The sequence below is a fragment of the Meleagris gallopavo genome, chromosome 1 (assembly GCF_000146605.3).
Source record: "Meleagris gallopavo isolate NT-WF06-2002-E0010 breed Aviagen turkey brand Nicholas breeding stock chromosome 1, Turkey_5.1, whole genome shotgun sequence".
Classification (NCBI taxonomy): domain Eukaryota; kingdom Metazoa; phylum Chordata; class Aves; order Galliformes; family Phasianidae; genus Meleagris; species Meleagris gallopavo.
This window is the reverse complement of record NC_015011.2, coordinates 108617720-108645566: the sequence shown is the minus strand read 5'-3', so window position 1 is coordinate 108645566 and position 27847 is coordinate 108617720. Positions and strand designations below refer to the sequence as shown.

The 27847-nt window shown below is 47.2% G+C and overlaps 1 protein-coding gene across 3 annotated transcripts; it reads left to right on the top strand.

Annotated features, from left to right (window-relative positions):
• Nucleotides 1-1737: 1737 nt before the first annotated feature.
• LOC100550886 (cystathionine beta-synthase-like) lies at nucleotides 1738-26092 on the top strand. 3 transcript variants are annotated; one of them, XM_010724292.3, is made up of 17 exons: nucleotides 1739-1824; nucleotides 5292-5449; nucleotides 6545-6699; nucleotides 10352-10458; nucleotides 11229-11363; nucleotides 12283-12362; nucleotides 14410-14541; nucleotides 15505-15574; nucleotides 16798-16889; nucleotides 17974-18099; nucleotides 18429-18513; nucleotides 19952-20057; nucleotides 20438-20509; nucleotides 20957-21091; nucleotides 21579-21687; nucleotides 22326-22410; nucleotides 24546-26091. In XM_010724292.3, exons 2-17 carry the CDS (start codon nucleotides 5438-5440, stop codon nucleotides 24641-24643), a joined length of 1599 nt encoding a protein of 532 aa, XP_010722594.1. In that variant the 5' UTR covers nucleotides 1739-1824; nucleotides 5292-5437; the 3' UTR covers nucleotides 24644-26091. The 3 variants fall into 3 exon arrangements, with proteins under 3 accessions (XP_019476833.1, XP_010722594.1, XP_031412881.1); XM_019621288.2 differs by lacking the exons at nucleotides 15505-15574; nucleotides 16798-16889 and having other exon boundaries at nucleotides 1738-1824; nucleotides 24546-26092; XM_031557021.1 differs by lacking the exons at nucleotides 1739-1824; nucleotides 5292-5449; nucleotides 6545-6699; nucleotides 10352-10458 and adding an exon at nucleotides 10480-10498 and having other exon boundaries at nucleotides 24546-26092.
• Nucleotides 26093-27847: the final 1755 nt, after the last annotated feature.

Below are 27847 nucleotides of genomic sequence, written 5' to 3'. Positions count from 1 at the left end.
GACCACCTCAGGAGTCCATGCATGGTATAACATGTGACAGATAGTTCAGGTTCTATGATTCTATATTAGTTCTATGATAAGCATGGCCAGCAGGGTGAGGGAGGTGATGCTGCCCCTCTGCTCTGCACTAGTGAGACCTCAGCTGGAGTACTGCGTCCAGATGGGGAGTCCTCAGTACAGGAGAGACATGGAGCTGTTGGAGCGTGTCCAGAGGAGGGCAACAGAAATGATCCAAGAGATGGAACCTCTCCTATGAGGACAGGCTGAGAGAACAGGCTGTTCAGCCTGGAGCAGAGAATGCTCCGGTGAGACCTGAGAGTACCTTGCTCCCTTTGCCTTGCTCCCTTTTTATGGCTGGCTGGTTCTCACCAGTCACTGTTTCCAGGCCTGGAGACAACACAGTTCATCAGCAAGATGAACTCACAGGATCCTGTGAGGCCAAAGCTGCAATGTAACCATTCTGACAGAATACAGGTTGGTGTGAGTCTGTTGTGGCAGTTTTGTATATTTCACCCTTGTGGGTTTTTTTAGCTCAATATATTTTTATTGTGTTTATACTCTGTCGAGTTCTCAGCAGTAATTTGACAGGGATAGCAGTGCAGACCCCAGCCAGTTTCCCATGAGCAACTTCTTCCTCTGTTCTCAGCTCAGGCACAGACAAAGCACAAAACCCAAGTCAAAGAGCCTGTTGTGCTCAAGGTGGGTGACTTTTAAAAATCAGACTTGATCCAAAAAAACACTTATGCAAATATCTGCTTTGTTTTAGGCTGAAAAGATCTCCATTTCTTTCAGTTTGTTCACTGACAAACCTTGTTTTTTAACGTGGCTTCAAGCACAAGCTGCTTCAGAGGGCGGCCAGGGAGAGGTGCCTGGGTTATTCTGTAACTGCGGTGCCCAGCAAACATGTCCCTCACCGGGGTTAGAGCTATTTGCAGCTTCTCTATGAGAGATCTACACGATCTACGTCACATCAGATAGCCCACAAGATCCTTCGACAATGGATTACCTCTGGCAATGTTTTCCAGAGATTTCATTTATTGCAAAAAGACCAAAGGTAATGCCATTCCTGTGCTAATAACTAAAATAGTCTGGGTCTTGGAAAAGTTTCCAGGATAAGCATTCCTATAGGCATTATTCTGGCTTGACTATAGCAGTGTAGCTTCCTCCACCACTGTGTTGTGGGCAGCAGGGCACAGTGGTGAGAAGCAGATGGGAAAGGGGGGACCTAACCTCCCTAAGGGAGGAATTCTCACTCTTCTAGGAGATTTGCACCTAGATGATCTCTCACGATGGCACCAACCAGCATTTGGGAATCACTGTAGAGCAGAAGACGTTTACTGCTCTCAGGCAACTTGCTGGTAAAGCCATTGATCAGGAACTAAGAGGTGCAGGGCTGGAGGCTGCATGAAGACTAACCCGGGTTCCTGGGTTAGTGGCATGTCTTTTCTGTCATTGCTAATGCCTGATTCAGCAATGTACATGCTGACGTAGACTAGATCTGAATTGAAGCAGCAGTCTAAGGCACAAAAAGAGATCAGAAACCATATTCTGAACTGACCACAGCATTGCTGGGGATTGAGCTGCAATAGCTTCTGAAGATAAGTATGAATTAAAATACATTAAATCGTTTATCTTTTTTATGTCCCAATCATTTATGATCAGAGAGTAATCAGATTCTGGGCATAATTAGGCATGGGGTGGGACCCAATCAGCATCATCTCTGCAGAGTGCTCTGCTGTCGCTCATTGGTGTTCACTATCAGAGGGCACATATAAGCTCAGAGCTGGAGCACAGTGAGAGCGCTCAGACAGTACACTGCAGGTGGTGAGTATGGTTTATCTCTTTCTGAGCATGTTCTTTTATAATGGTGAAGTGTGTGGGAGCCATGCGTAGTAGCCAGGTAGCTGTTAGCATGAAAAGGCTTGAAAGGAGGATTCTGGTGGCCTCTGCTTCTGAGCCTGATCAAAGTTTAACTCTGACCCAGGGAGTGTCTGTGCTTTCAGCAAGCTCTGAGTAAGTCTGCAAAGCAGGGAGGCTCTGTCTTTATGCCACATGGCCAGCTCAGCTGGGTGATGGAGCAGGCTGTCTGCAGAGCCTGTGCAGTCTCTATCCTTGGAGGTCTACAAGACCCAAGAGGACCCAGCGCTGAACCTGTCTGAGCAGGAGACTGAGCTGGGGACCTCCCGAGGTCCCTTTCAACCTAAGTCCCTCTGCGATTCTTTTGAACTGATGCTGCATTTATCTTGCTCAGTGAGAGCAGTAGCATTTCTAAAAAATAAAGCAAGAAATTAGCAGGTTCCTTTGAGCAGAGAAAGTTCACATAGATTCTCTCTGTGCTGCCAAGTTCCCATTCTCCCTCAAACCGCTTTGAAGTATCTCAGCCTTCTTCTTGTTGAAGTTATCAGCGCAGTCTGATAACTTAATAAACACAATCTTTTATCTGCAAAGTACTCTATAAATATTAGCCTATGATCTTTGTCATATTGTTTCAGTAAGTGGCAGCAGCTGAATGTTACCATGCCCCGCCTCTTGGATTATTTCCAACTCCAGTGGATATTTCCATTATCTCTTGCACATTCTGTCCAGGCTTTTCTAATTGGATGTATTGCATTCTGAAGAGACCTGGGGGCTAACATGAGACACCTACAACAGGACACATTGGATAGCTGGTCAAATAATAGCTGAGGCTTCAGATAAGAGGGATATAGGTAAGATTTCTGGTCAGCAAGAGAAGACACTGCTCTGCTTTGTGATGGAAGGTGACTTGAAAACACTTTGGAAGCGGTGTGGGGAGATGTTTGCATTGGACATTGCTCTCTTCAGCACTGCTCAGCTGCAGACCTTCCACAGAGATCCCAACCCCCTCCCTGTCCATACTTCTCAACCAAGCAAGCACGTTAGCAGGATGAAACTGCTGAACTTATCAGCAGGAGAGTGGCTCCTTGATGTTGTGTCAGGCTTTAGAGAGATAGAGGGAAGGTCAAGCTTCAGGTTGTCTGCAATCTTGCATTGACTGAGGTTCCTATGCTTCAGGCTTCAATTTCAGTTTCAGAACTACAGTAGTTTTGGATGCATCTTAACTTCAGTATACTAATCTAGACTCTGAGAACAGCTGGGCAGAGATTTTGGAATGATTCCAGGTTGGCAGGATATCTGTTCTACAGCACTGCACAAGGAATTAACCAGCTTTTGAGAAGATAAGTGACGAATTCTCCATCAGTAAAGAATGTAGATGTTGATATAGTCAAGGGGCAGGTTTTGGTACTTTGTTCTCTGGTCATCTAGAAAATACCTGCGACTCTACTTTGGGTGACTGAATAAATGGAAATCCCATTCCTTGTGTTTTCTTTTGGGATGTTAAGGGAGCTGAACATAACGAGCCAAATGTGACCTCAGTTTAAAAAGTGTAATGCTTTTCCCTCCATGTGGTTCTGTACTTGGCATCTCAGCACAACATTTAGTCTCTGAGGCTCAGTTTTAGAGCAGGCCTAGCTGCTCTTAGGAGTGACCCTGGGGCTTGTGGCACTTCTTGTGGTAAGAAGCTCAGAGGCTACAGGTCCCAGGTTGCTGTCCAGGGGGGTAGAAGGGCAGCTGAGGAGGTCACCTGCCTTGGCCTAGGGCACCTACATCCAGATCGGTGATATTATGGGTGATATTGGCTCCTCACATGGTCAGGTGAAACATAAAGTCTCTGGGACCAACCACTTATACTGGATGTGCAAACCTGGATTGTATGCCTGCATGGAGGGAGGCAGTGGCAGCAGGTCCTCTCTGGTGATCCCTACAGCTCAGTGTCAGCCCATGGCTGTGCTCAGCTGCCTCAAGGGCAAGGAGACACAAGTTGAAGCCAGGTCAGACTGGCAGGTGGCCAAAGAATTGCACTGGAGCTTGGTCAAGGAGACCCCTGCTCCAGGAAAGGTCTGCATCGGGATGCTTAGGCGTGCATGAAGCCTGTGTGGACCAGCCTCTGCATAGGTCAGGTCCAGGCTGGAGCTGGAACTTGGCTTTCTATGGTGTAAGGTTCGTCATTGTAAGCACCCCTATGTAACAGAACTCAGTGGCCTGAGGGAGGATTGGCTGGAGTGCCTCTAGAGAAGGATTTAAGGGTGACCTAGAGACAGTGCCTGAAGATGGCCATGAGTTCATCTTATGAACACATCACTCAGGGCCAGAAGGCAGCATTTCTCTTCCAAGCGATCCCTCAAATCTCCTGTCCTTGACCCTCTGAGAGGAGGGCCCAGCACACGGGCCTGCTCGAATGGAGATGGGCCTACACTATATCCGATTAGCCACTGCCCAGCCTCCCATGGGCCAGCACCCACCAAGAGGAAAAGGACCCACAGAAGAAACCCTCACACTGTTTTGTAGCAGCTAAAAGTTTCAGCCTCTCTCTGCCCCACCATAAAATGGTGAAGATGGGCATAAAAGAAAAAAATGCTAGTAAAATCTTACTTCCAATGTTTTAGTTGGTAAACAGTGATAAGCAGTTTATCTGTGCTTTACCCACAAATGACTTTTGCTCCTTCTCAGTTAATGCATTAGGTAAATAAGGATTTGCTTGGGGAGACATTCTCAAGGCTGACACAAATCCTAGCTTGCAAGAAAATGTATTTTTTCCCTTTAATCTCTCCCAAGAAGCAAAAGGTTTGGTGGTAGTTGGGTATAGCACAGAGAAGCAAAGTTTGCAAGGAGAGTTTTTATCAGATCATCTGCATGGTCCAGGTCATTTTGGTCTGATTGCCCCGCACACTCATGGTCTCTTGCTGTCTTTTGGGCCGCAGTGGGTGCCACCAGGCTGCCTTAGGAAGAGGAGTGGCTGCTCAGTGACTGGCTGCAGGGTTCTAGGTTCTTCCAGAGGCCTTCTTCTGAGGAAAAAAAAGGTCAAACATGCTCAGGGGGAGCTCTGTGTAGCCAAGTTTTCTTCATGTGTCTACTTCCAGTGCATTGCAGCTAGCTGATTACTTGGCACATAGTGGTACTGTGTTTTCTGCCTGAACCACTAGGAAGTGACAGAGCTGCCTGGGGTCCTGGCTCACATTTGACCATCCCATGCAGACTCTCAGATATCCCAAAGAGCTGATTTTTGGAGGCACAGGAGCACAACTCGGTTACAGAGTTGGGCCCTTGTTGCTGCCAGGCTCCACAGTTCATTTTTATCATCAAAGTCACCATGCCTGGTGCTCTTCTTGAAGCTGGGGTGGCAGGGCCAGGCAGCAATATGCATTTATTAACCTTCACCTTTAGAGAAGTTCTAGCCTCTGGCTGAAATCTGTTATATTTCTGTGTTTCAGGGACGCCCACAGAGAGTGAACCCCAGCCCCATACACCTGGCTGGTGGAGAAGCCACTGGAAAAGCACAGCATTGAATTCAAACAGTCCCACTGGACTGCTTCAAAGAAGTGACTGCAAGTGGGTGAAACCAGTGAGCAGAAGGAGGATGGCAGAAATGGTAATTAAGGCTGCCCTTGGGCTCATGTGTTGGGCCACAAGTTATTTAGATAATCATGACTCATCCAAAATAGTATTCTGGCTGCTTGCTTGACTGTTGTGAGTCAGCAGGGCTTTGTAGGCACTACAAAGCCTGGATGCAAATCTCCAAACGCGACCCTACTGAGCTTCAAAGTCCCTTTATTCAGCAAGGGCTGAATCAGGACCAATTCATTCTGCATAAGCCAGAAAAGAAATTTCCAATTACTAAAACATTTATTTTCTCAGTATGGATGTTTTTCTTAGTCCCCCCAAAATGGCTGATGATTTGCATAGATGATCACTCCATGGATGGTCACACCATAAAGAGTCACATGAAAACTCCATGTAACTGTTTATCCTGTTTCTAATACTGGTCAGAATACCAGAAATTATAGCAGACACTGAGAATAAAACCAAACTTGTCCTTTTCTCTGTGTTTAGAATATTCCTAGAGTACCATTAAGAACATTGTATTTAAAAACCACTAATGAATTTTATCTCTGGGAACTTATCTAACCCTTTTTTGGTTCTACGTTAACATGTTTGCTCCTATAACTGTTTGTGATGATTTCATTTGCCTTGCTGTTCAATGCTGTGTAGAACTGTGGAGTCATATAATTATTAAGGTTGGAAAAGATCACAAAGACCATACAGTCCAACCACCAGCCCAATCCCACCATGCCCACTGCCCATGTCTCTCAGTGCCACATCCACACAGTTCTTGAACACCTCCAGGGATGGTAACTCTACCACCTCCCTGGGCAGCCTGTGACATTGCCTTACCACTCTTTCTGAGAATAGCTTTTTTCTTAATATCCAACCCAAAAATTGTTTCTCAGACTCCTTCTCCAGATCCACCAGAATATGTACATGTGACAAAAGAGCAATTTCCACAGTTTAACTCATCTGCAGAATTAGGTTTTTGGAAAGCCAGAAGGGATGCCCCAAGTGGGCTCTTGTCCTGCTTTCATACCCAAATGTGAAAGTAATTTCTCGCCTTTGGCAATTATTACACGGGTGCCTGCCTGCCATGCTTTTCATCCCAGGTGACTGTGTACTCTATTCCATTATACAGGAGGCAACCAAGGGATGCCTGCTCATGAATGGCAGCTGCATGGGAAGTCAGGAAAGCAAAGCCGACAGCACGTGGATTCTTCCCAACTTGCCCAGTAAGTGCACGTGGACAGCTGCAACGCCTGCCAACAAGTCTCCACACTCCTGTATACCCTTGTAAGTAATTCTTTCACACTTGTTATTTCAGAGTACAGGAAGGTCAATGTCTTCTGAAGAGGAAACCCTGTTGTTACACCAGAACGGTAGTGACCAGAAGTCTGTAGCTGGACAGTATTTTACCCTGATTATGTGTTTTTTTTTTCCCCTGAAGGCAAAACCCACCGAGTACAAAATCATAGAATCATTAAGGTAGGAAAAGACCACTAAGACCACCCCAGCTCATCCCCACCATGCCCACTGATCACGTCCCTCAGTGCCACATCTAGAATTTCTCAGTCCATTTAGTCTTGCAGAAAGATCTGGTGGCTCAAAGTTCATCTCGGTGTTTTTCAACACACATTTGGAAGAATGTGCTAGTTTGAGGCATCACTTTAGAAGAATTAGGGTGAACATATTCCAGAGGTAGATTTCAATCAGGGATTAGCGCGCTTCTGCAAAATGGACTGTGTGAGGTCTGGTGTTGCGCAGCAGAAATGAAGGCACTCCCAACTGCTAAGCATGTGTAGATGGTGCTCCCAGTTGTAATATACTGCTGTCACACTCATCCCTTTTTACACCAGTCATGACTGCCATGCATTCATCAGTTGAGGGATACCATTCAGCTACCCTTGTTCATTCAGACAGTCTGAAGCAGTGTGTAAGACTGTCTGAATATTAGCAAAGTCTCTACCAATGACTAGAATCCTTCATAAAAATTGATTACTATGACTTGGGCTTTTAAATAAGAAGGAAATGACACATACAGAGGTTGCCTACTCTTTGTAAGTGACCAAAGAGCTCAGTGCAAGGTGAGGTGACCACTCTGAGCCTGTTCTGACCTCTGAGCAGCAGATTTCCTCCCAGGGTGAAGTAAGCCTGCCAAAGTGATTAGACGAGAAGTGCTTTAATGGCCCTGAAAACTAAACGCAGACAGGCTATTAAAGATAAGGCTGTCCTATAAATGTCAGGGAAACTGAAGACACATCTCTGCAGTGCCAGAGTGCTAATTCAAATCCAGCATGTGAGGAACCAGAGCCTGTGAGAGGTGCAGCACTGCCAGCCTGGAGCCCACCTGGGGCCCACATGGTATCACTGATTCAGGGACTGAAACACAGCCCCTGCGTAGCACTGATGAAAATGCACACAAATCACAAAGCACTGGGACATATCACAACATTTTACTTTGCAGAAGCATGTGGAATGAGCTGGTTGTTTTCCCTGCTCTGCGTGAACTATAGATGGTAGCGAATAGGGGAAATTCACTGAACCTTCTGAGATGAAACCTAGCTGAGTTTTGGGGCAGAAAGGGATAGTATCAGGGAAAGAAGGTAAAATGTTATTTTAGTTAAAGATGTTAATTACATTTTCCCTGAAATACAGAGATAGACTAGTTCTGATAGTCTTTAATCCAGTTCTGATCTGCTATAACCTGGACTGCTTTTCCTCTGGACCTCTTATTAAATAACATGTCACGAGTAAAAGTAGAAATCCTGGAGAAAAAAAACATCCTTGTTCACTGCTATCTTGAGCCTATAACAACTGCTACAAGACAAGAATATCCCCATGCCTATAACAACTGCTACAGGACAAGAACATCCCCACCACATCTTTTAGGAGCACCAACGACATTTCTACAGATCTTGATATCCACAGACCTGCTTCCTTTGGGCACGTGCACAGGGCTCATATAGCTGACAAAGGATGCTGACTGTGCTAGCATTATTTTTGTAGTAAAATATGGAAGTTATTAGAAAAGTAATTTGATAAGAACTGCTGAAAATTTGGTGCCTTGCTCCACAGTGAGAAAGAAGATATTCTTTTGGGGGAGTGCTCACTGTGGTTGCCTTGCTGGAGTTCATGTAGCTTGGAAACATCTCATTTACCACAATCACCGGGCATGGTAGATAAATAGCCTTGCTTTCTACTCTCAGACTGACTTCCTACAGTCTAGATGTGTAGTGTAGCTCTCAGGTCACTCTCATGGAAGGCTAAAGGCCACCTGAGGGAGCTGGAGTCTCCTCACACTGTGTCTCAGCTTTGCTGAAAGAGGCAAGCACTTCAGAGGCTTTATGGCAGATGGAAAATGGCTCAGCTGTGGGGAAAACTCATTTGTTGAGTTATTGCCTTGCGTTTAACAGCACACAGTAGATGTTGTGATGTGCACAGTAGCACTTTCCATGGAGTGAGAGTTAACAACACGTGTGTAATACACCACAATTCCTGAACTTGACATGTAAGAAGTGGGGCTGCTTTTGGCAGTAAATGCCTCCAATAAAACATTACCCTGTACTCTTCCAAGAAGTGTATTTATCATGTTTGCAAAACTTGTAGGGAGGTGTGTGACTTTAAGTAAACCAGTGTGTCATCCTTGTACCATATGGACTTTCTGTCAGCAGACAGCCATCCTGCCTGCATGGCTGCAATAACACACAAGGATAACTTGGGTTCAAGGTTCAAAGGATGATAGGCGAGAACTGTGCTGAATGGTGAGGGGGTAGGGGTTTGTCACCCCATTTAGAAAGACATGTTGACTATCAACCAGGGGCAATATATTTGTGGCCCCAATAAACACAGCCCTCATCAATCTTTTCCTTCCTTTTAAAAAGTTCAAGGACAGCATTTCCCTGTTTGCGTGGCAAGATGCATTCAGCTATGTGTTGGACAAACAACTCTTCTTCATCTTAGTTGCTATTACTGTGACGTGTTTCTTGGCTTCTGCTAAGAGGCTGACAGAGCCTAGCAAAGCCACAAGGCTGAATTGCCCTGACCCAAGAGCTCAGTTTAATTATTTGCCAAAAAACTCCAGATAATAAGGCTGCTCTGAAAAAAAAGGTGCACTGCTAACTCGTCACAGGTGGGATGTATCAATTTCGTTGTAATTTCTACAAGAGCACAGCTGTGTGAGAGCCCACTGATGTAGGTTCTGTAGATCTGAGAAGGAAAAGCATCCTGACTGATACTACATTTCTTTACTCTGGGCACATGCTGGCAAACAAAGATGGTAACTCTAGCCCTTAGCTGAAAATGTTGCCGGGTTCATGCATAAAATTCAGACAGAATTCATCACGAGTATCACTTCAAGGGCACAAAACTCCAAAGCTGGTGGTGGTCATTCATACCCTGAAATCTGGCAATCAATTGACACTGCTGAGTGAGCCCTCTCTTGTCAGTCCAAGACTGAGGTGCCTTGGAGCACCTGGACCTTTCTGATGGCTTGGAGCTATCCTTGCAAGTACAGGAGCAAGGCTAGAAAAAGGTTACTTGGGGATGGCTGAAAATGTAAAAAGAAGAGGTTGAATTGGATAGGATGGAGGAAAGAGGAAGAAATCTGGATTGTGCATGGCTTCCTGTGGACTCTGTATAATCTTGAGGCTTGTTTGCTCTCCTAACTTCACATAGTTATAGATTTCTTCTTATAGAACAAGTAATTTCAGAAAATAAACTACATTATTTTTTGTGTAAAGAAATAATTAACTCAAGGTAAGAGTGGTGAAAGACCACAATTAACTCTTCTTGCCATTAATTGATGATAGATTCATCTTCTCTTGGTGCTGGGTTATCTCTTATTGGTCTTGCTGGAACCTTATTCAGGTTTTATCTTGCTTGGTTCATATTGTGTAATGGTCGCTCTGATTCGACTTTTCTTTTTTTTCCCCCTCCATTAATACAGATCAGAAGAAACAAAGATTTTACCCAACATCTTGAAGAAAATTGGCAGCACTCCCATGGTCCGAGTCAACAAGATTGGGAAGTCCTATGGGCTCAAGTGTGAGCTCTGTGAGTTTCCCCTTTCCACCAGGTTTTTCCAGGCCATGAGGTGAGGTTGAGGGGCAGTGGCAGAGGGGGCTTCAGAAGAGACTGTATGGAGAGCAAGAAGAGATGGAAGGGCCGCATGTGGCACTTGTTGGGTACTCCTGGTTATTAGTTTATGGGGCAGTCATCGTCCTGCTGCACCACCCCTGCAGGCTGAGCTGGAGCTGCACAGTGCCGGGTCTCTGCCTCTGGGAATTTCACTTTCTGTTTCCCATTGGGGACCTTCTCAAAGTGCAGCTGGAAGCAGAACAGTGGGGCCTTCCTCCTTTTGGTAAGGATTTGGTGCAGACAGCACCAGGCAAGCTGCAGAGCGAGGCAGAATCCTGTTTTCTGGGATGCTGTCTCCCTCCCATGGTACAGCAAGGGAATCATAGAATCATTAAGGTTGGAAAAGATTACTAAGGTCATCTAGTCCAGCTGTCAGCCCATCATCACCATGCCCACTGACCAAGTCCTGTATGGTAAGGTTTCTTGGATACAAGAAGGGGAACAAGACAGCCAGCAGCTGTATGTTCCTGAGCTGTGGGTCGACACAAGGCCTCTTACCCAGCAAATAAACAAAGGTTTGCAGCCTGCAGCATTAAGGAAGCAGTTAAGGTCGGATGCAATTATCTTGTAATCTCTATGTTATTGAGGATATCTGTGATAGCGGCAAGGGCTTTGGGAGCTGGGGGCTATGGTGCAGTGTGATGAGCCCACCCTGTCCCTGAGGGAGCTTCACCTTTGATTTCCAGTGGCAAAATGCGAGTACTTCAACGCAGGAGGCAGTGTGAAGGACCGCATCAGTCTGAGGATGGTGGAAGATGCAGAGAGAGCGGGGATTATAAAACCGGGAGACACGCTGATTGAGCCCACTTCAGGGAATACAGGTAGCATGGTTAGCTTGTGGCACCCACTCTGTCCTCACCTCAGTTCCCCTCCCTCCCCCTCTCCTGGCAGACTCACTGCTGAAATTCCTGAGTGCCTCTGGATCTCTGTGCAGGCATGGAGGTGATGCAGATAGCCTGAGGAGCTGGAGAACCTGGGGCTTGAATATTCAGAGATTCCCAAAGAAGGTTTCCTCGGTGGGCTGGAAGACAATTTTTTTTTTTCCCCTCCTTGTCACCATCATGCCACTCAGGCACTAGATTATGGTGGGAGACAGCAGAGGAGTCTCCCCGCACTGTCCATCCTGCACAGAACCTTCTGTGAATGTTTCCACATCCATGTGCAGCTCCCACTGCTGCTTGTGGGGCAGCAATATGTCCCTGCAGCTGCTGTCGTGCCCTCCCATTGGGGACACACTGCTTCTGCTGCCCCATCTGGCTGGGGAGCAGCTGGCTCCATCCATCACAACAGTGACACTGGCATGCAGATCCCCTTGGCCTGCTGGCCATAGGGTGAGATATGCAGCTTCGCACCCCTCCCCCCCCCTTTCCCAAAACATGACTGAGAGCATTTGACAGTGAGGTATTCCTGAAAAAAATCACCCCTCTCCTGTGCTTTGGAAGGAGAAAGGAGACTAGGCTTTGTAACAGGAGGAAAGTATTTTCCAGCCTTACCAAGCACTTTGTGCCACACCAGTGTTATCACAGATCATCTCCCATGTTACAACATCTTCATGGTGCTCCGAGTGCATCCTAGATGGCTCACAGAAGATGCATGCTCTCACATGCAGCTTTGCTGTGAAAATGTCTGGGCTGTGTTCACCAGTGGGAGAAAGGCATGTTGGAAGGAGAAGAGAATGTGTGCTGGTTGGCTTTGCCAAATGCTGTTGTTGAATGATCTGCTTTCCTCCCCACCACCTAGGAATTGGGCTGGCTCTGGTAGCTGCAGTGAAAGGCTACCGCTGCATCACTGTCTTGCCGGAGAAAATGAGCATGGAGAAGGTCAGAGCTCTGTACGGTATTACCCACAGCCTGGGAACGTCTCTCTCTCTGTCTCTATCTGCCTCTTCCTGTCAAAAGACAGACTGTCCTCTCCTTTAAAGGGCAATGAGCTTCAATGGAGATATGTGCCATATCTATAGCTGTTCAGAAGATTTCCTCTTGACAAAAAAAGCGTGTTGCAATGATCTAACTATGTAGCATCAGTGATGTAGCTTGTATCATGTGTTAGCTGAACATGGTGTTTGTCTGTAGAGATGTGGAGCAATCCACACTCTATGAGGGTGAGGGCTAGAGGGAGCAGGGGAGAGGCATGTTGGGTACCGGGGCTGCTGACCCTGCTGTATTTCTCTCCAGTGTCTGTCCAGTCACTTTATCTCTCCATCTTGGTATGATTTCCTTTAACCTGGAGACACTGAATGTTCTTTGAACCAAGTTACTTACACAAGCGATGATGGCCTGGGGATGGTGGAAATCTTCACCTTGGGCCCAAGAACAGTTCAGCTGAGTCACAGAATGACAGAATGGCCAGGGTTGGAAGGGACCTCAGGGATCATGAAGCTCCAACTCCCCTGCCACATGCAGGGCCACCAACCTCCCCATTTAATACTAGACCAGGCTGCCCAGGGCCCCATCCAACCTGGCCCTGAACACCTCCAGGGATGGGGCATTCACAACCTTTCTGGGCAGCCTGTTCCAGCACCTCACCACTCTCTGAGTAAAGAACTTCCCCCTGACATCCAACCTAAATCTTCCCTCTTTCAACTTAAAACCATTTCCCCTTGTCCTGCTGTTACCTACCCTTTCAAAGAGTTGACTCCCCTCCTCTTTATAGGCTCCCTTTAGGTAGTGAAAGACTGCAATGAGGTGACCTCACAGCCTTCTTTTCTCCAGGCTGAACAAGCCCAGCTCCCTCAGCCTTTCTTCTTAGGGGAGGTGCTCCAGTCCCCTGATCGTCTTTGTGGCTCTCCTCTGGATCCCCTTAAACAGCTCTCTGTCTTTCTTGTATTGGGGTCTCCAGACCTGGGCACAGTATTCCAGATGGGGCCTCACAAGAGCATAATAGAGAGGGACAATCACCTCCCTGTCCCTGCTGGCCACCCTTCTTCTGATGGAGCCCAAGATACCATTTGCTTTCTGAGCTGCAACAGCACCCTGCTGGCTCATGTTCAGTTTTTCATCCATCAGGTCCCCCAGGTCCTTCTCTGCAGGACTCCTCTCAAGGACTGCTTCTTCCAGTCTGTATGTATGCCTGGGATTCCTCTGGCCCAAGTGCAAAACCTTGCACTTTGCTGTGTTGAACCTCATTAGGTTCACCTGGGCCCACCTATCAAGTCTGTTGAGGTCCCTCTGAATGGCATCCCTTCCTTCCACTGTGAATTCATGCTAATGAATCCTGATCTGGACCCTAACTTGGCTCTAAACTCAGCTCTCTACTTCTCCAAAGTACCACCCTCATTTTAACATAAATCTCACTTAAGCTTAGTCTGGATCAGATGCCACATCCAGCTGCCATTGAGCTTCACATCCAGGAGCAGTGGCATGCGCCCACCCTTCTCCTTTGACCCCCTCTTCCTCTGACAGCTGCACCTCCCAATGGATTAATATCCCAGAATTGATGGTAGTTGCTCTTTCCCACAAGGGAACTTGGGGCAAAGACAGCTTTGAGCTCCTCTCTGCATGCAGGGTCTCAGCCCACACCACATACAAAAGCTGCTTCCCAGGCACTATTCCCTGTCCTGGTTCCCCTTCTCATGTGCCACAGAGTGGCACAGTGTTATCTACCTCCTCTGTGTCCCCAGACTGTCCAAGTAGGACAAGGCACAAAGCCAAACTCGAACCCATGTGTCAGCTGCAGGCAGGAGGCTCTTGGTGCCAGAAGGATGTCACAGATAGCATAACCAAGAACTGGACATTGTATCTCCAAATGTTAAATGTCTCCTGCATGCAAAGCTTCTCTGATATCTGACTCTGCCATGAATGCATGGGCTCAGATTACCAGCACTGCATGGGACTGGTTGCCTTACATCTCCTTTCTTCCCTCCAAAAGGTTGATATTTTGAAGGCACTGGGTGTTGAAATTGTGAGGACCCCATGCACCCGTTTTGATGCTCCGGAGTCTAACATTCGTGTCGCCTGGAAGCTGAAAAATGAAATCCCAAACTCTCACATTCTGGACCAGGTAAACACAGCTCTTTCATGGACTTGCTTCCCAAACACAGCTCATAGAGCATGCTCCAAGTCGGCCTGCATCTGGGGCCTTTGGTCAAACTGGCAAGGGAGGCAGATTTCATCACTGTGGAATTACCATTTTATGGCGCATGAAACATAATCACTGTTCTGTAAAGCAGAACGGTGGCAGAAACAAAATCAGGGGCACCTCCAAACCTGTAACGCTTCTGCCAGCACTGGGAGGTGGGGGAGTTTTCTTGCCCACTTGAAAGGCTTCTCATGTTGCTTCAGGTTTACCTTTGACCTGAAAATCACTTTTTACACCAACCTAGCAGCCTCATTCCTGACTCAGAAATAAGCACCATGCTGCAAAGGGCAAAGCTTGATGATTCACAGCAGAAGTTCCTACAGCACTGAGTCTTGTACAGGGGGGTACTTCTCTTTCTGGTTAGACCCCACTGCAGGAAAGAATCTTGAAGAAAAAATTGAATAGGATATTTGAGAGGGAAGGGGTTTTTTTTTAATTATTTTCTGATCACTTCAGCAGTATTGTAGGGCTGTGTTTTCAGCTTTTTCTAGGCAACAGGAAAGGTTAATAACAGCCATCTGCAATGCTGAGGAACTGCTGCCTCCATCAGCAAAGACATCAACAAAACCACAAAACCTGGCAGTGCAGAGTAGGGGATAGTCATGCTGTCCTCACACCAGAGGCATCGAATACCAGAGAGTGAGTGTTCACAGGCTGCCAGTATTCAGGCTTCCAGTGTGGATAAGTTTCAAGTGTTCTTAGAAACCTGTCCCAAGGTGACAAACAGGAGGAACACCTGTGACCTAGCAGCCGTTGAGAGGCTGCCAGAGTGAGGAGAGGGGCAGCTGGATGTTTTGAGCAAGGCTCATCAGGAGTTATTGCTAGTTCGGTATTTGACTTATGCTTTACCCCATAATTCATGTTGTTCTCTGTTGAAATAAACAGTACCGAAATCCAAGCAACCCTCTGGCTCATTACGACACCACCGCTGAGGAGATCCTGGAGCAGTGTGAAGGTACCATTTGTACCATTATTTCTACATGCTAAAGACGTGTGGAGGGCTACAGCCCTCTGGGAGAGGCCTATTTTACGTAGTTTATTGAGTGAAAGGTATAGAAGTGGCCAAGAGGGCCCTTGTAAGGGAAGATATCCTTGATAACACTGACACGTAGAGTGTAGCAACTTCACATGACCCACTCCAGATCCACCTAAGCCTGCACGTCTTCCCTGTTATGGCCTCTGATTTCAAAAGCCTGAGGGAAAAGACATAACAGTGAACAAAACCTGGCTCTCCTGAAGCAGGAAGAGCCATCTCTTGGCTGATACAACACCTACGTGACCTGAGAGCACAGGATGGCTCAGGAGGCCTCACTGGGGGGGACACATCCACCAGGGCATGGAGGGTTGCATCAGATCCTGAAATCTCATTTGCAAATCAAATCAGACTGCAACTTAACAAACTAATGATGTTTGATGTGACAGCCAGGGGAGGATGAAGGAGTATCTCAGCCTGTGTCTGTACAGATAGAAGTGAAATTTATTGCCGGTACTGGGAGCAGTGCAAAAGGTGAACAAGATTCAGGGGTTTTATCTGGAGAGCAGATATCATAATAGCACAGTAGTCGGGTAGCAACAGAAACAAGAATCTCGGCCTTCCTTCCACTACATTTACATTTGCTCCTGCTGGCAGCCAGTAGTGAACTGCAAGTACTTTTGCCGCAGTGTATTTGCATCACAGGGCTCTGAAGGCCTGGCACAGATTCTGCTCCTACAAGTCCTAAACCACTATAATTTCTCCAATATCAGTGACAGTACATCTGACTGACACTGTACCACCAACCTCCAAGGGTACTAACACTATCTAACAAGCTGTCCCTCCTACTGATGTGTACCATTATTCATACACACGCTTTGGTCCAATGTGATGCAGTCTGAGAGGGCTGGAGGTGCTGAGATCTTCTCTCCCCGTTAAACCAGTAGATGCCAACTGTGAAGAAACCATGACAATCAGTGGGAAATCTGGAGGTCATCCTCATCCTCCTGTGCTGAGGAAGGACCAGTTGTGGTCAAATCCAGCTAGTTCCTCCAAGCTCCTCACCATGCCTGTTAGCGTGAGCCCTGCCTATGCTTACCACATACAGGGTTGTAGCAGCTCATGGACGTGGGACTTGGACAAAAGAAGGACAGTGCTGTGGCCAGGCTCAGTCCCTGTGAGCCTCTCTCTTCTCTGACTTGCAGGCAAGGTCCACATGGTGGTGATTGGGTCTGGCACAGGGGGCACCGTCACTGGCGTTGCGAGGAAGTTGAAGGAGAAGTGCCCAGAGTGCAAAGTAAGCTGGGAGACAGGGCTCCCATTGGCTCCCCTGGGTTTTCTTGCCTACGTTTTTGATCAAAACTAATGCTATGGTTCATATGTGGCAGGCTGAGCTAGCAACTGTTGTCTCTTCCTATTCATTTTTTCATGCTGAGCTTGGCTTTTGTTGGAAACAATTTGGTGTTACACTCAGCTTCAGTAGATTGATTCAAATGCCTTGGAAGTCAAAGGGTCCACAGACTCATTACTAATCCTGCCCTGCCCTTTGTAGGACATGGTCAGGTGTCTTCTGAAGAAGCTTCTGGCCCAGCTAGCAGCATTACTGCTGCTGCTCCTGGGTAACTGGCTGCTGGAAGGTACCACCCTGGCTGTGCCTGTGCTTCTCACCTGCTTTTGCTGAAGCCTCCACACCAAATTGCTGACACCATTCATAGATGTTCATTCTGTGGAGCTTTGAGGCAAACTGGAGACTTGGCAACTACTTCTCCCCAAGTGTAGAGAGCATGAACTCTGATGGTGGTACAGGCTGAGCCACTGGTGGACCTGGGCATGAGATAAGCTCTTTGGCTGCCTGGACCTGCATGTGGAGCAGTGCTGTGATTCCTTCTGAAGCTGAGTACTGAGGGAAGTAGCCTCAGCTCAGATGAAAGGCTATAAGCAATTAGAAAGGTGCCACTGTCAGCCAGCAGAACTGGATCCAGATAGGATGTCTGTCTGTAGCCACAGGCTTCTACCAGTGTGAGCTAATGGCAGGCTCTGCAGTGGAGCAGATGAAGGAGTTCTCACTTTCTCTCCTAAGAGCTGAACATTGGAAGTATCAGCCTCTGCCAAAAGGGTGATGACAAACACCTGGAGAGTGATAACATTTTAAGCCATTGTTGTCATTTCTGTAGCAGCTGAGCCCTCTCTATTAAAAGAAAAAATTAAAAAAAATAGGAAACTACTTTTTATCCTGGAAGACTTCCACACTGCCAGTGGATAGTAATATTAATAAACATACTGGGAAGAAAAATGTCACTGGTACAGGTGTGGGTATTTTTTTCTTCGAGATGATATTTTTGAACTCCTTTTATGGTTAAAAATATTTCCTTCCCTTGCAGATAATTGGCGTAGACCCCGAGGGCTCCATTGTCGCTCTGCCCAGTGAGTTGAACAGGACGAACAACACAACCGTAGAGGTGGAGGGCATTGGGCATGACTTTATCCCCACTGTCCTGGACAGATCAGTAAGTGACTGTGTGATGAGAGGAGAGGCCTCTGCCTGATCTTTGTCTTTGCATCCAACCTACTTCCACCATTTTCTGTCCATCATCCTGACTCTGGACCTGTCAGACAGTCTTCCATTCTCCAAGAAAAGGGTTCTGGCTGGAAAGGCTAGAGGGATGCTCACAAACAAGGACTCAGGGTGCTCTATAAATGCATTTGTTTTCATCAAGTGTGGAAAGCAGCTCAAAGCTACCAGGTGCTGTAGGCATCGGCACCATGGCAGACGTCAGACAGCTGGGGCAGCCTGAAGAATCTCCTCCAGGAACTGACCATCTTGCTTTCTCTTCAGGTGGTTGATCAGTGGTATAAATGCAATGACAGAGATTCGTTCCTCATGTCTCGCAGGCTGATTAGAGAGGAAGGATTGTTGTGTGGTAAGCATCGATGACAGCAGCTGCTTCTCTTAACAAACTTTTCCAATCTCATCTTTTAATTGCTTTGGGATCAAAGCAATTCCAAGGGTAGGTGCTCTCTTTGTTTTGTGTCTGCTAGGTTAATGAGGTTGAATGGCTATTATGTAGATCTCTATAGATGTCAGAGGTATTGCAGAGAGTCAGTGGTCTGGGATCTGGCTCATCGTCAACAGTAATTATAGAAGCAGTAACTCTCCACTTGCTGTAACGCTTTTGCACATGGATCTTCTGGCTTAATTTTGCCTGGTGTAGTGTTACATGGACTGAAGAGAAGGATTACTGGGATTCAGGATAGGACAGGTGGACTAAAACTCTCCCTCTGCTAGCAACTGTGTGAGGTTATAATCTTTGTCTTTGAACTACTGCCATACTAGAGGTGCCAGGTTTGGACCAGGAAAGTTTGAAAGTAAAGTAAGTGTAAGATGTTCTTACTCAGTATTTCTCCTCATGCCAACAAACTGGAAGTGATCCTTAGGGCTTCCCAAAGTGAATAGACGTCCTCAGGCAAACTCTGCCTGTACACTATGGGCCTTTACATAGCATCAGCATTTTTCAGCCTTGCCTGTCCCTATGTATGTACATAGCCATAGCTTTGTGCCCGGGACCAGACGATAGTAGTTACAGCTGGTAAAAGTCCTGAGCACTTACATCCCAGGAGCTTTGAGAGAGATCAGACTATTTGTTACGTTGATTTAACTTAGCAGACACAAAGTCACTATGTTTCGATGGAAACCACTTGCTGAACTCATCTATAAATTCTGAATAGCTTCATGTTCCCAGAATTGCATTATTTCAGAGACTTTCACCATTAGTTTGAAAAATGAGATCCAGTGCTAATTAACCTGCAGTGAACTACGTGCTGCCTTGAGCGTGGTGTGTAATGGGCACACAGATAGTGGAATGACTTCCAGTACTCAAACTACCTCTGTAAAGCAGTGACCTCCTTCCCCTACGTGCAGCAAACCACATGCACACATACACACATACACTGTTCAGGTCTTTCCATCATGTCGACCTGGTATTCCAAGCATGAGTGTAATGTTTATGTTTTTTTTTTCTTCTTCTCAATCTTTACCATGCATTTAAAGCAAATCTTTGATTGACAAATGCTTTCACCAGAAGGTCTTGATTTGGAATAGTGTCTCCTCACCCAAAGAAAGGGTGCAATATGGGCAGCAGTGATATGAATGTCCCCGTATTGAACCTTTCAGCCCTTGGCCAGAAGGAATCACAGGAGATGATTCATAAGGTTCACAGGGGAACTCTTCTTGCTGCCTCATAAGCCTGTTGCCACGAAGCATCCTATGAACGTGTCCTATCAGTCCCTGCTCGGTTTCTTCCTACCCTATGAGGCTATTTCCCTCCCAGTGCTTGTCTCTCTCTTCTTGGTACCCATCAGGTGGCAGCTCAGGCAGTGCCATGTCTGTCGCCGTGCAGGCTGCCAAGGACCTGAAGGATGGTCAGCGCTGCGTCGTCATCCTGCCCGACTCTGTCAGGAATTACATGTGAGTTTCCCACTTCCCCTCAAACAACTCACAGGAAATAAAATGACATGAAGAAACAACACATTACAGCTATAAACAGCACGGGCTGGCTGTTGGGCCACTTGGGTTTATTTCCTCTGCTTGTTGCCTTACTGCACGGAGCAGGAATCAGTAGAGCTAAAGTTCTTGAACTTGCATGCCTCGAGTTAGGAACGCAAATAGCTGGCATGCTTTGAGGAGTCACTGAGCACCTGCAGCTCCCAGTGACCTTAAAAGGGGCTAAAAGCAGCCAGCTGCAAAAATCATGGGAACCCTGAGGCAGTGCTGTGGTCTAATGCATGGAGCAAAGCACGACTGCTTGTGGAAGGCTCACAGACCTGTTCTTTGTTGGTGATTTCTAGGTCCAAGTTCTTGAATGATAAATGGATGATAAAAAACGGATTCCTAAATGATGTCCAGGAGCGCAAACCTTGGTAAGACAACTTCCACCAGTATGAACTGTGCTAAGAGTATCAGCCTTCTGAGTCTGGGAATTATTATCTTCAAAGGAAAGCTTTATCATCTAGTATTTTAAAAAAATGCAATTAACTCCAGATCCCTCTCAGAAGGCTGTAAAGTCAGCTCGTCTATTCTCAGAGATGAGATATCCCTTTCCTTCAATTAGTCTATTAAGGAGCCATTTCTGTTCTGAAGATGCTGTTCTATTCCTATGACAGTCGTTGTCCAGTACACTGAGGAGAGTGATGGAGAGGAACCTGGTCAGCCTCTGCTCACAGGCTTAAAGCATGAGCTTTGCAGGCAGGCAGACAGAATATCTCTGCACAGTTAGCCTTATCTCTATTGGCCTTACCTCCCTGAGCAAGTCCCACAGCCGTGCAGCATTGAGTAACATCTTGGTGCTGCCATTTGTCTTTCAACAGGTGGTGGAACATCAAGGTGCAGAAACTGAATCTCTCAGCCCCTCTCATTCTTCTCCCAGAAGTCAGCTGTCAAAAGGCAATTGAAATCCTTCGGGAGAAGGGATACGACCAGGCTCCCGTTGTTGCTGAATCAGGGTAACTATTTTTACTTGGTACAGAGATGGCCATTCCAACAGGAAAAACAGCCACCGTGAAGCTAAAAAGAAAGTCCTATCTACTTATCCAATGATAGAGCACTTGTGTTGAATTCTGAGATGCACATTTTTAAAATGCCATCCGCCTCCTTGTGAAGAATAAGCATATGGGTCAAAATCTGGAGACACTCTATCCCATAAATTCTACAGGCATTTCATGAGCTCAGTGTTTCCTAGAACAGAATAACTGGAAAGTTTAGAGCCTTTATTTTTGCTAACAATAACAGCAGACACAATTCATCAAGGGAACTCTCTGCGATAGGTCATTCTAAGGGGTTGTCACCATAGGACCCCTGCCCACTAAAGATCCAACTCAAGTGAGAAGGCTGGTGCCTCTCGCTCATAGCAGCAGGAAGTTAGACACTGACTTCATAAGATGTGTGCTTGACCTCAGGCCTGGCTTTCTGGAAAGCTCTGTTTCTTTGCAGACTTATTCTGGGGATGGTGACCCTCAGCAACACCCTGACCTCAGTGCTAGCTGGAAGCGCACAGTTCTCAGACCCTGTTACAAAAGTAATCTACGATCAGTTCTCTAAGGTACTGCTAAGGTTGTGGCTGCTGTCTTTTACTGTCTTGGGATGGGGAGGAGACGCTTCACCACTCTGAAGTGTGAGAGCAGCTGGGAGAGGAGGGCAGAGAGGGGAAGGTGGAGAGAAATGGGGAGGGTGACCATCATGGAGATGAGAACAGGGAAGGCGCCTGCAAAAACATTGCCAGCCCTGTGGAGTTCAGATGCAGGAGCTTCTTCATCAGGAGCAAAGCACTTGAATGTCCTCACCCATTCCTACATTTATCAGTGGGCCAGCGCCCACTGAGAGCAAAGCCCAGACATTCACAGGTCTGGGCAGTGGGCATGGGCTCTGAAGGGACACTGGGCAAGTGTGCGACCTGGAAGGATGCCTGGGTGGGGTGACCATCAGCAGTCCAGAGATAGAGTGAGGTATATGGTTGGTGCTGGAGTTAGCTCATACTGGCTCACAGAAGCTTTCAGGGAGGGAGACAGCACTGTATTTTAGCTGTACCAAAGCCAACAGACACTCCCAAAAAACGGTACTGGTGAGTAAGGAAGGTCCACTCTGCTTACTCGTCTACAATCGCAGGTGGGAGGCAGGCTCCTCACCTTTGTTCTGTAAATGTGAAGTGAATTGTAAAATGTCTCTTTCTGTCCTGTTTAGATCAGCCTGGAGGACAGCCTTGGGAAGCTTTCCTGCATCCTAGAGAACGACCACTTTGCTATTGTTGTGCACGAGCAAATGCAGTGTAGGTATCTGTAAAAAGAGGAAGCACTGTCCAGGCTTTGCACAAATGTCTGAGAGGGGAGAGGGAAATCCCCAAACCAAACTTGAGAGGGATCAATGCTACTGCTCCACATGTGCAGCATCTGCAGCTTTGCAGGAAGGAGTTGCACCTCACTCTGCAAAGTGCTGAAATAGCCCAATCATTCACCCATTTCCTTTCTTCATGCTGCCGGGATGAGGGGAACAACAGGAAACCTTAGCCAGTGGAGCCTGGAACCAGGATGTGACTGTTTGTGTCCTGCAGGAGCATATCACAGATCCTGTCCTTTGGATCTGTGTTATTTCCACAGTGAAAAAATGACACTGAAGAACACAGCTCCACATCTCGTAGTTTCCCATGGAAACTCAACTTTGGGAGCGGGAGCATGTTCGCTTGGTCTCCTCCCATGACAAGCAAGGCAGACTGTAGGTAGCATCTGGGGTGTGGTGCTTTTGCTGTGCAGCTGTAGAATCAAGCTTTTAGTACCCATTTAGTCTCTTGGCCTTGAATTCAAAGCACCGCTTTGCTGGTTGTGGGCAACAGAGGAAAGAAGGGAACTGAGGGATAGCTGCAGAATTAGTAGCCTGAGGATAGGGGCAAAGGAGAGTTTGGATAGGTTAGAAAAGTCTTAGATGGAATTCAGGCATGTAAGTGTAAGGGGAAAAAATAGGCAGTCTGCATCCCACTGCTTAAAGACCTTCTCAGTATGCACGGAGACTGTGACATCTTCTCTGAACACCTCTGTTCCTACTTCCAGCCCAAGCAATGCAGCCAAGGGATGTTCTCCTGCCAATGTGCCCTGAGTGACCTGAGCCAAAAAATCACTTTCCGGGGCCCTCATGGTTGTGTGCTATCAGACACCTTTCCTGGAGGGCCAGAGAAAGTTAAGAAAGCTAAAAAGAGGTATGTTGTGCTGTGTGCACCATACCTTCAGGCACCCTGTTATAAGCCCTTCCTGGACTAAGGATGGGTATAAGGATGCTCTGCCAGTGAAGAAAAACCATTTGATGAGTCCAATAAAGTATCCATAGCAGCAGCTATTCCCCTGACAGAAACAGGTATGGTGGCAGGTGCAGTTCTGCAAATCTGGCCTAACACATCTTTCTGGTACTGCAAAACTTGCAGAGGTACGAATTTGTCCTTCTCTTGAGGAGGTTTTTTTGTTTAAAATTTAGCAACAACAACAACAACAACAAAAAAAACAGAAGAACCATGTTTAGCGTGACGCTAGAGCTGAAGGCTGCAATTAAACTGACTTTAGGGGATTACACACTCCTAGGGTGAGCAGCGTGCATTATTTGTGCTGTACTGACTGCCAGCAGCAGGCTGCTGTTGAAATGGGAGCCCCAAACCTGCTGTGTGCCAGCTGCCCAACCCATTTGCTTGCATCCCTGTGGCCTGCTGCAGATCCCCCTGCAGCTCCAAAGCCACCTGCAAGCCCAGCCGAGCAAAAGCCTCTTTTTCAAATCTGCCTTTGGTGCACAGTTTCAATTCTTTCACCAAAAAACACATTTAGGCTGACTTTCCTTTCTCAGCAGTGTTGCTGCTTTAAAGCCCTCACAGTTAGCCCCTTTTATCTCACTGCCGCATGTTCACAGTTTGTTCTTCTTCCTCATGTTTGGAACTAGCTGGCGGCTAGTTTTATTTTCCTTTAGGAAAACATCAGATAGGTGAAGTAATTGCTGCGATGTTGTTTTATTAATGGTAGTGTAGGACATTATTAGAGCAGAATAGGAAGCGTCTCTAAAGAATCTCATTGCTGCTCTAAAGAGTCTCATTAGTTCGGCCTGAAAAGTTTTGCAGTGATAGAAGCAGAACCAGAATGGAGGCTGGCTACAAACAATGTGGAAGTCAGGGGTCCTGCTCTGATAAGGAGTGCACTATTTGCAGTTAAACCTCCCTGATGTGACTCAGTAACCTGACTTGAGGCTGCCCTGGTCATTTCAGTTGAGGTATGGCAGAGACAGCTGCTGTCCCAGTTATTGTTTTCTCTTAGAAAATGAACAGCAGCTTCAATCTGCACAGCTGTGGCTTTTAAAATTCTTCTTTTTCTTCTTCTTTTCTTCCTTTTTTCCTTAAATTCTCCTCCATTAACATGGTGGGTTTTGTGCTTCCAGTCAGTGGAAATGGCAGTTCCTTCATGAAACAGATGGTGTTTGGCGTGGTCACCGCGATGGACCTCCTCACCTTTGTCAGCAGAAATGACAAGAAGTAAGGAAGGAGCCCGGCTGTGCTGAGCCCCGTGCCCTCCAGCAGGGTCAGCTGCTCCTCCTGAGCATGAAACACGTGGCTGAGGATATTTTGTGGTCTAATCCACCTGATGGTTTCTCAAAATGACTATGTGAAAATTGTAATGTAATAACTGTGTGTCTGTTAGATGCCAGCCGGAGCATCACTAAAAAGAAGTGAAACAAAGAAATTACATTTGATGGCCATATGTGGTTACATGGAGCTACCGAGGGCTGGACAGGTAACAAGGCGTTAGGTTGGGATGAGGATTGCTGTTGTTCTTGCCCAGATGTTTCCCAATGCAGGTTTTAGTGCCTTTGGGAGTAGGAGGAGGTCTCACTGAGATTGGAGCCCATCTCCAACAAGAGCAGCTCAACTTGTCTTGGCTCCTCTTGAAGGCTGGGGACAAGCCATGTCACACTGAATCCTCCTGGCTCTCATCACCTCTCGCAGAGGCTGCAGCTCCCTGGGGACCCTGCTCCTCACCCCTGGCTCCTTTTGAGATCCAGAGAGGGAGAATCTGACTCCCTCACTGGGGCAAACAGGAGGGACAGAGCCAGGAGGAGCAGGGTGTGGGTGGGATACGGACCCCCTGCTAAACACAAAGAGGGGAGCTGGGCAGGCACAAGCAGGGTGGGCACAAGCAGGGTGGGTACAAGCAGGGTGGGTAAGAAGTGACATCCAAGGGCTGCGATGGGCAGCGGGGTGGGAAGTGAGGGACAAGGTGCTGGGCAAATGGGGAACGCGAGTTCCTGTGGGGCTGCAAGCCTGGGAGGGCTGGTGGCAGCAGTGCCAGCCGCACGTCCCCTGGGCTGGGACAGCCAGCCGCACCCACTTGAGGAGTGGAGACTCATTCTCACAACATGATAACAGGGCCATGAGATGGGGCTATGTCCCAATTTCCTGTATTATTCAGCTCATGAATATTCAGTATGAGAGCTCATTTTCAAAGGAGCAAAGGGGAAAGGGGTCCTATTGCTGTCATAATATTGAGTTCCAGGAACTGATAACGAAGGTCAAAAGAGGCATTTGTTATGGCTCTGAAAATGTAAATGAAATCAAATGTGAAACCAGTGCTGTGGGAACGAGCTGAGTTGCTGCTGCTGAAACCTGCTTTGGGAGAGCTGCTCTCAAAACAAGCAGAGAGCTTTGCAGTTTTTCCCTGCATCTCGGGAACTCCTCTGAGGAGACAACAACTAATTTTGGCTTGCTGCTAAGTGGCTAGTCCATATTTTCAATTTAATCTAGTTTGTATGAGATTTTTATTAAATTAAGGAATGCTGAAGTATTTATATTTAGGAATAGTGTCTGTCACCTTTTGCTCCCTTCAGTTACACAAACATTATCACATCTCCTGCAAGTTTTTGCCTGAGTAATGACCATATTTGTCCAGAAAAAAAGTAAAAACTAATCAGATCGACCTTATTGTACTGTATTTACTTTAGCAGCTCTGTTGCAAACTGAAAGACGTTTGGTGAAACGTGCCACAATCAGTGGCAAAGGGAGACACGCAGGAGCCCATCACAAAGCATTGCTGTGTTGTGTGGGTAATGGAGCCCTGGCACAGGCTGCCCGGAGCCTGTGTGCTCTCCTCTTTGGAGACCTTCAAGCCCCAACAAGATGTGGGGCTGGGCACCCTGCTCTGTGTGTCCCTGCTGGAGCTGGGGTTGGACGAGGTGACCTCCAGAGGCCCCTTCCCACCTCAACTGGTTCATGCATGTATTCTGTACTCACATAATTAAGTCTTTAAATGCTACATAACTCCACAAAGTGAGAACTGAAGATGATTCTTGATTCCTTTGAAGCCCAGGAGGCACTAAGACCTTCCTGATAACTGTAATATTTCTTCCAGTGCAGCAGGAGTGAAGATCTGCCTCCACTCAACAGCCATAGGCATTTGTCTCTCTTTGAGGAATTCTCCTTGTTGGGAGAACTCCAGATTCCCCACTTCTTAAGCAAGGACCTTATGGGGATAGCTCACGTCCCAAAGACAGCTCATGAGGCTTAAGGTCAGTGTAAGACAATTCCCACGGCACCTTTGAGGGGTGATCTGACCTGCCTGTAGCTGGAGACCACTGCCCCAGCCCCAGAATGCAACCCACATGGAAACAGTCTCCAGTTTGCTGGGCAGCTCAGATGCCTTTGCTGGTGGCTAGGGAGGCTTTAAGGTGCCTGCAGAGCTTTGTGTCAGAAATGAGAGCTCCAGACTGTTACTGCTCTCTGTGTGTACACAGTGATAGCCCAGATTTCTGCCACCCTGAAACTTCTTGCAATACACACAGTACCTGCAGCTAAGCCCAAACAACAGCAGTGCCAATAGCAGCTGTGCCAGTGTGTGCGGGCTGACAGCTGAGCAGGCACAAGAGGCAGCTGCAATACAGCACAGGGTGATGCAAAGCTGAATGCTAACTTTGCTTTTACAATGGCTCCTGTATGCTGCCAGAACCAGTAAAGGCTAGCGCAAGCTCCGATTGCTTTGGGATTGCTCCACCTGGGCTGAAGCCAAAGCCACTGAGCTCCCCTTTCCACTTTGCAGAAATGAAATGAATGTGCTAAGGGAGAGGGCAAGCTGGATAGAGGGAACAGAGCCAGAGCACCAGCATTTCACCCACTGCCTGCAGTCCATCTCCCTACAGTCCATCTCCCTGCTTCCATAGGGCTGTCCCGCAGTGGTCAGGGAGGAAGATAACAGCCCCTGCAGCTAACTGCTCTTTCGAGTTCACTTCCCTTCCCCTGCCACAGTATTTTATGTATCCTGCCTAACGCCTTCACCAGACATTGTATAGCTGCTTGCGACAGCAGCCTCATCAGTGACCTGATTGTTCGCCCACTGTCCTGGGCTGCCAGCCGATGTGAGCTCCTGCAGCTTGCTCTGGGATAAAGAGGACCATGCTCCACATCACCAGTTTTAGCAGAGCACGAGCCACTGCACACAGCAAGCAGGGAATGGGGATTGTCATGATTAAGGAGTCCAATCTGCTGTAAAACAAAGAATCACTGAGTACTCTGAGCTGGAAAGGATCCACAAGGATCACAAAGTCCAGCTCCAGGCTCCATGCAGCACCACCCAAAATTCAAATTCTACATCTGAGAGCACTGTCCAGATGATCCTTGAACTCCAGCACTGGAGGCCGTGCCCACAGCCCTGGGCAGCCCATTCCATGCCCACTGCCCTGTGGTACAGACCCTT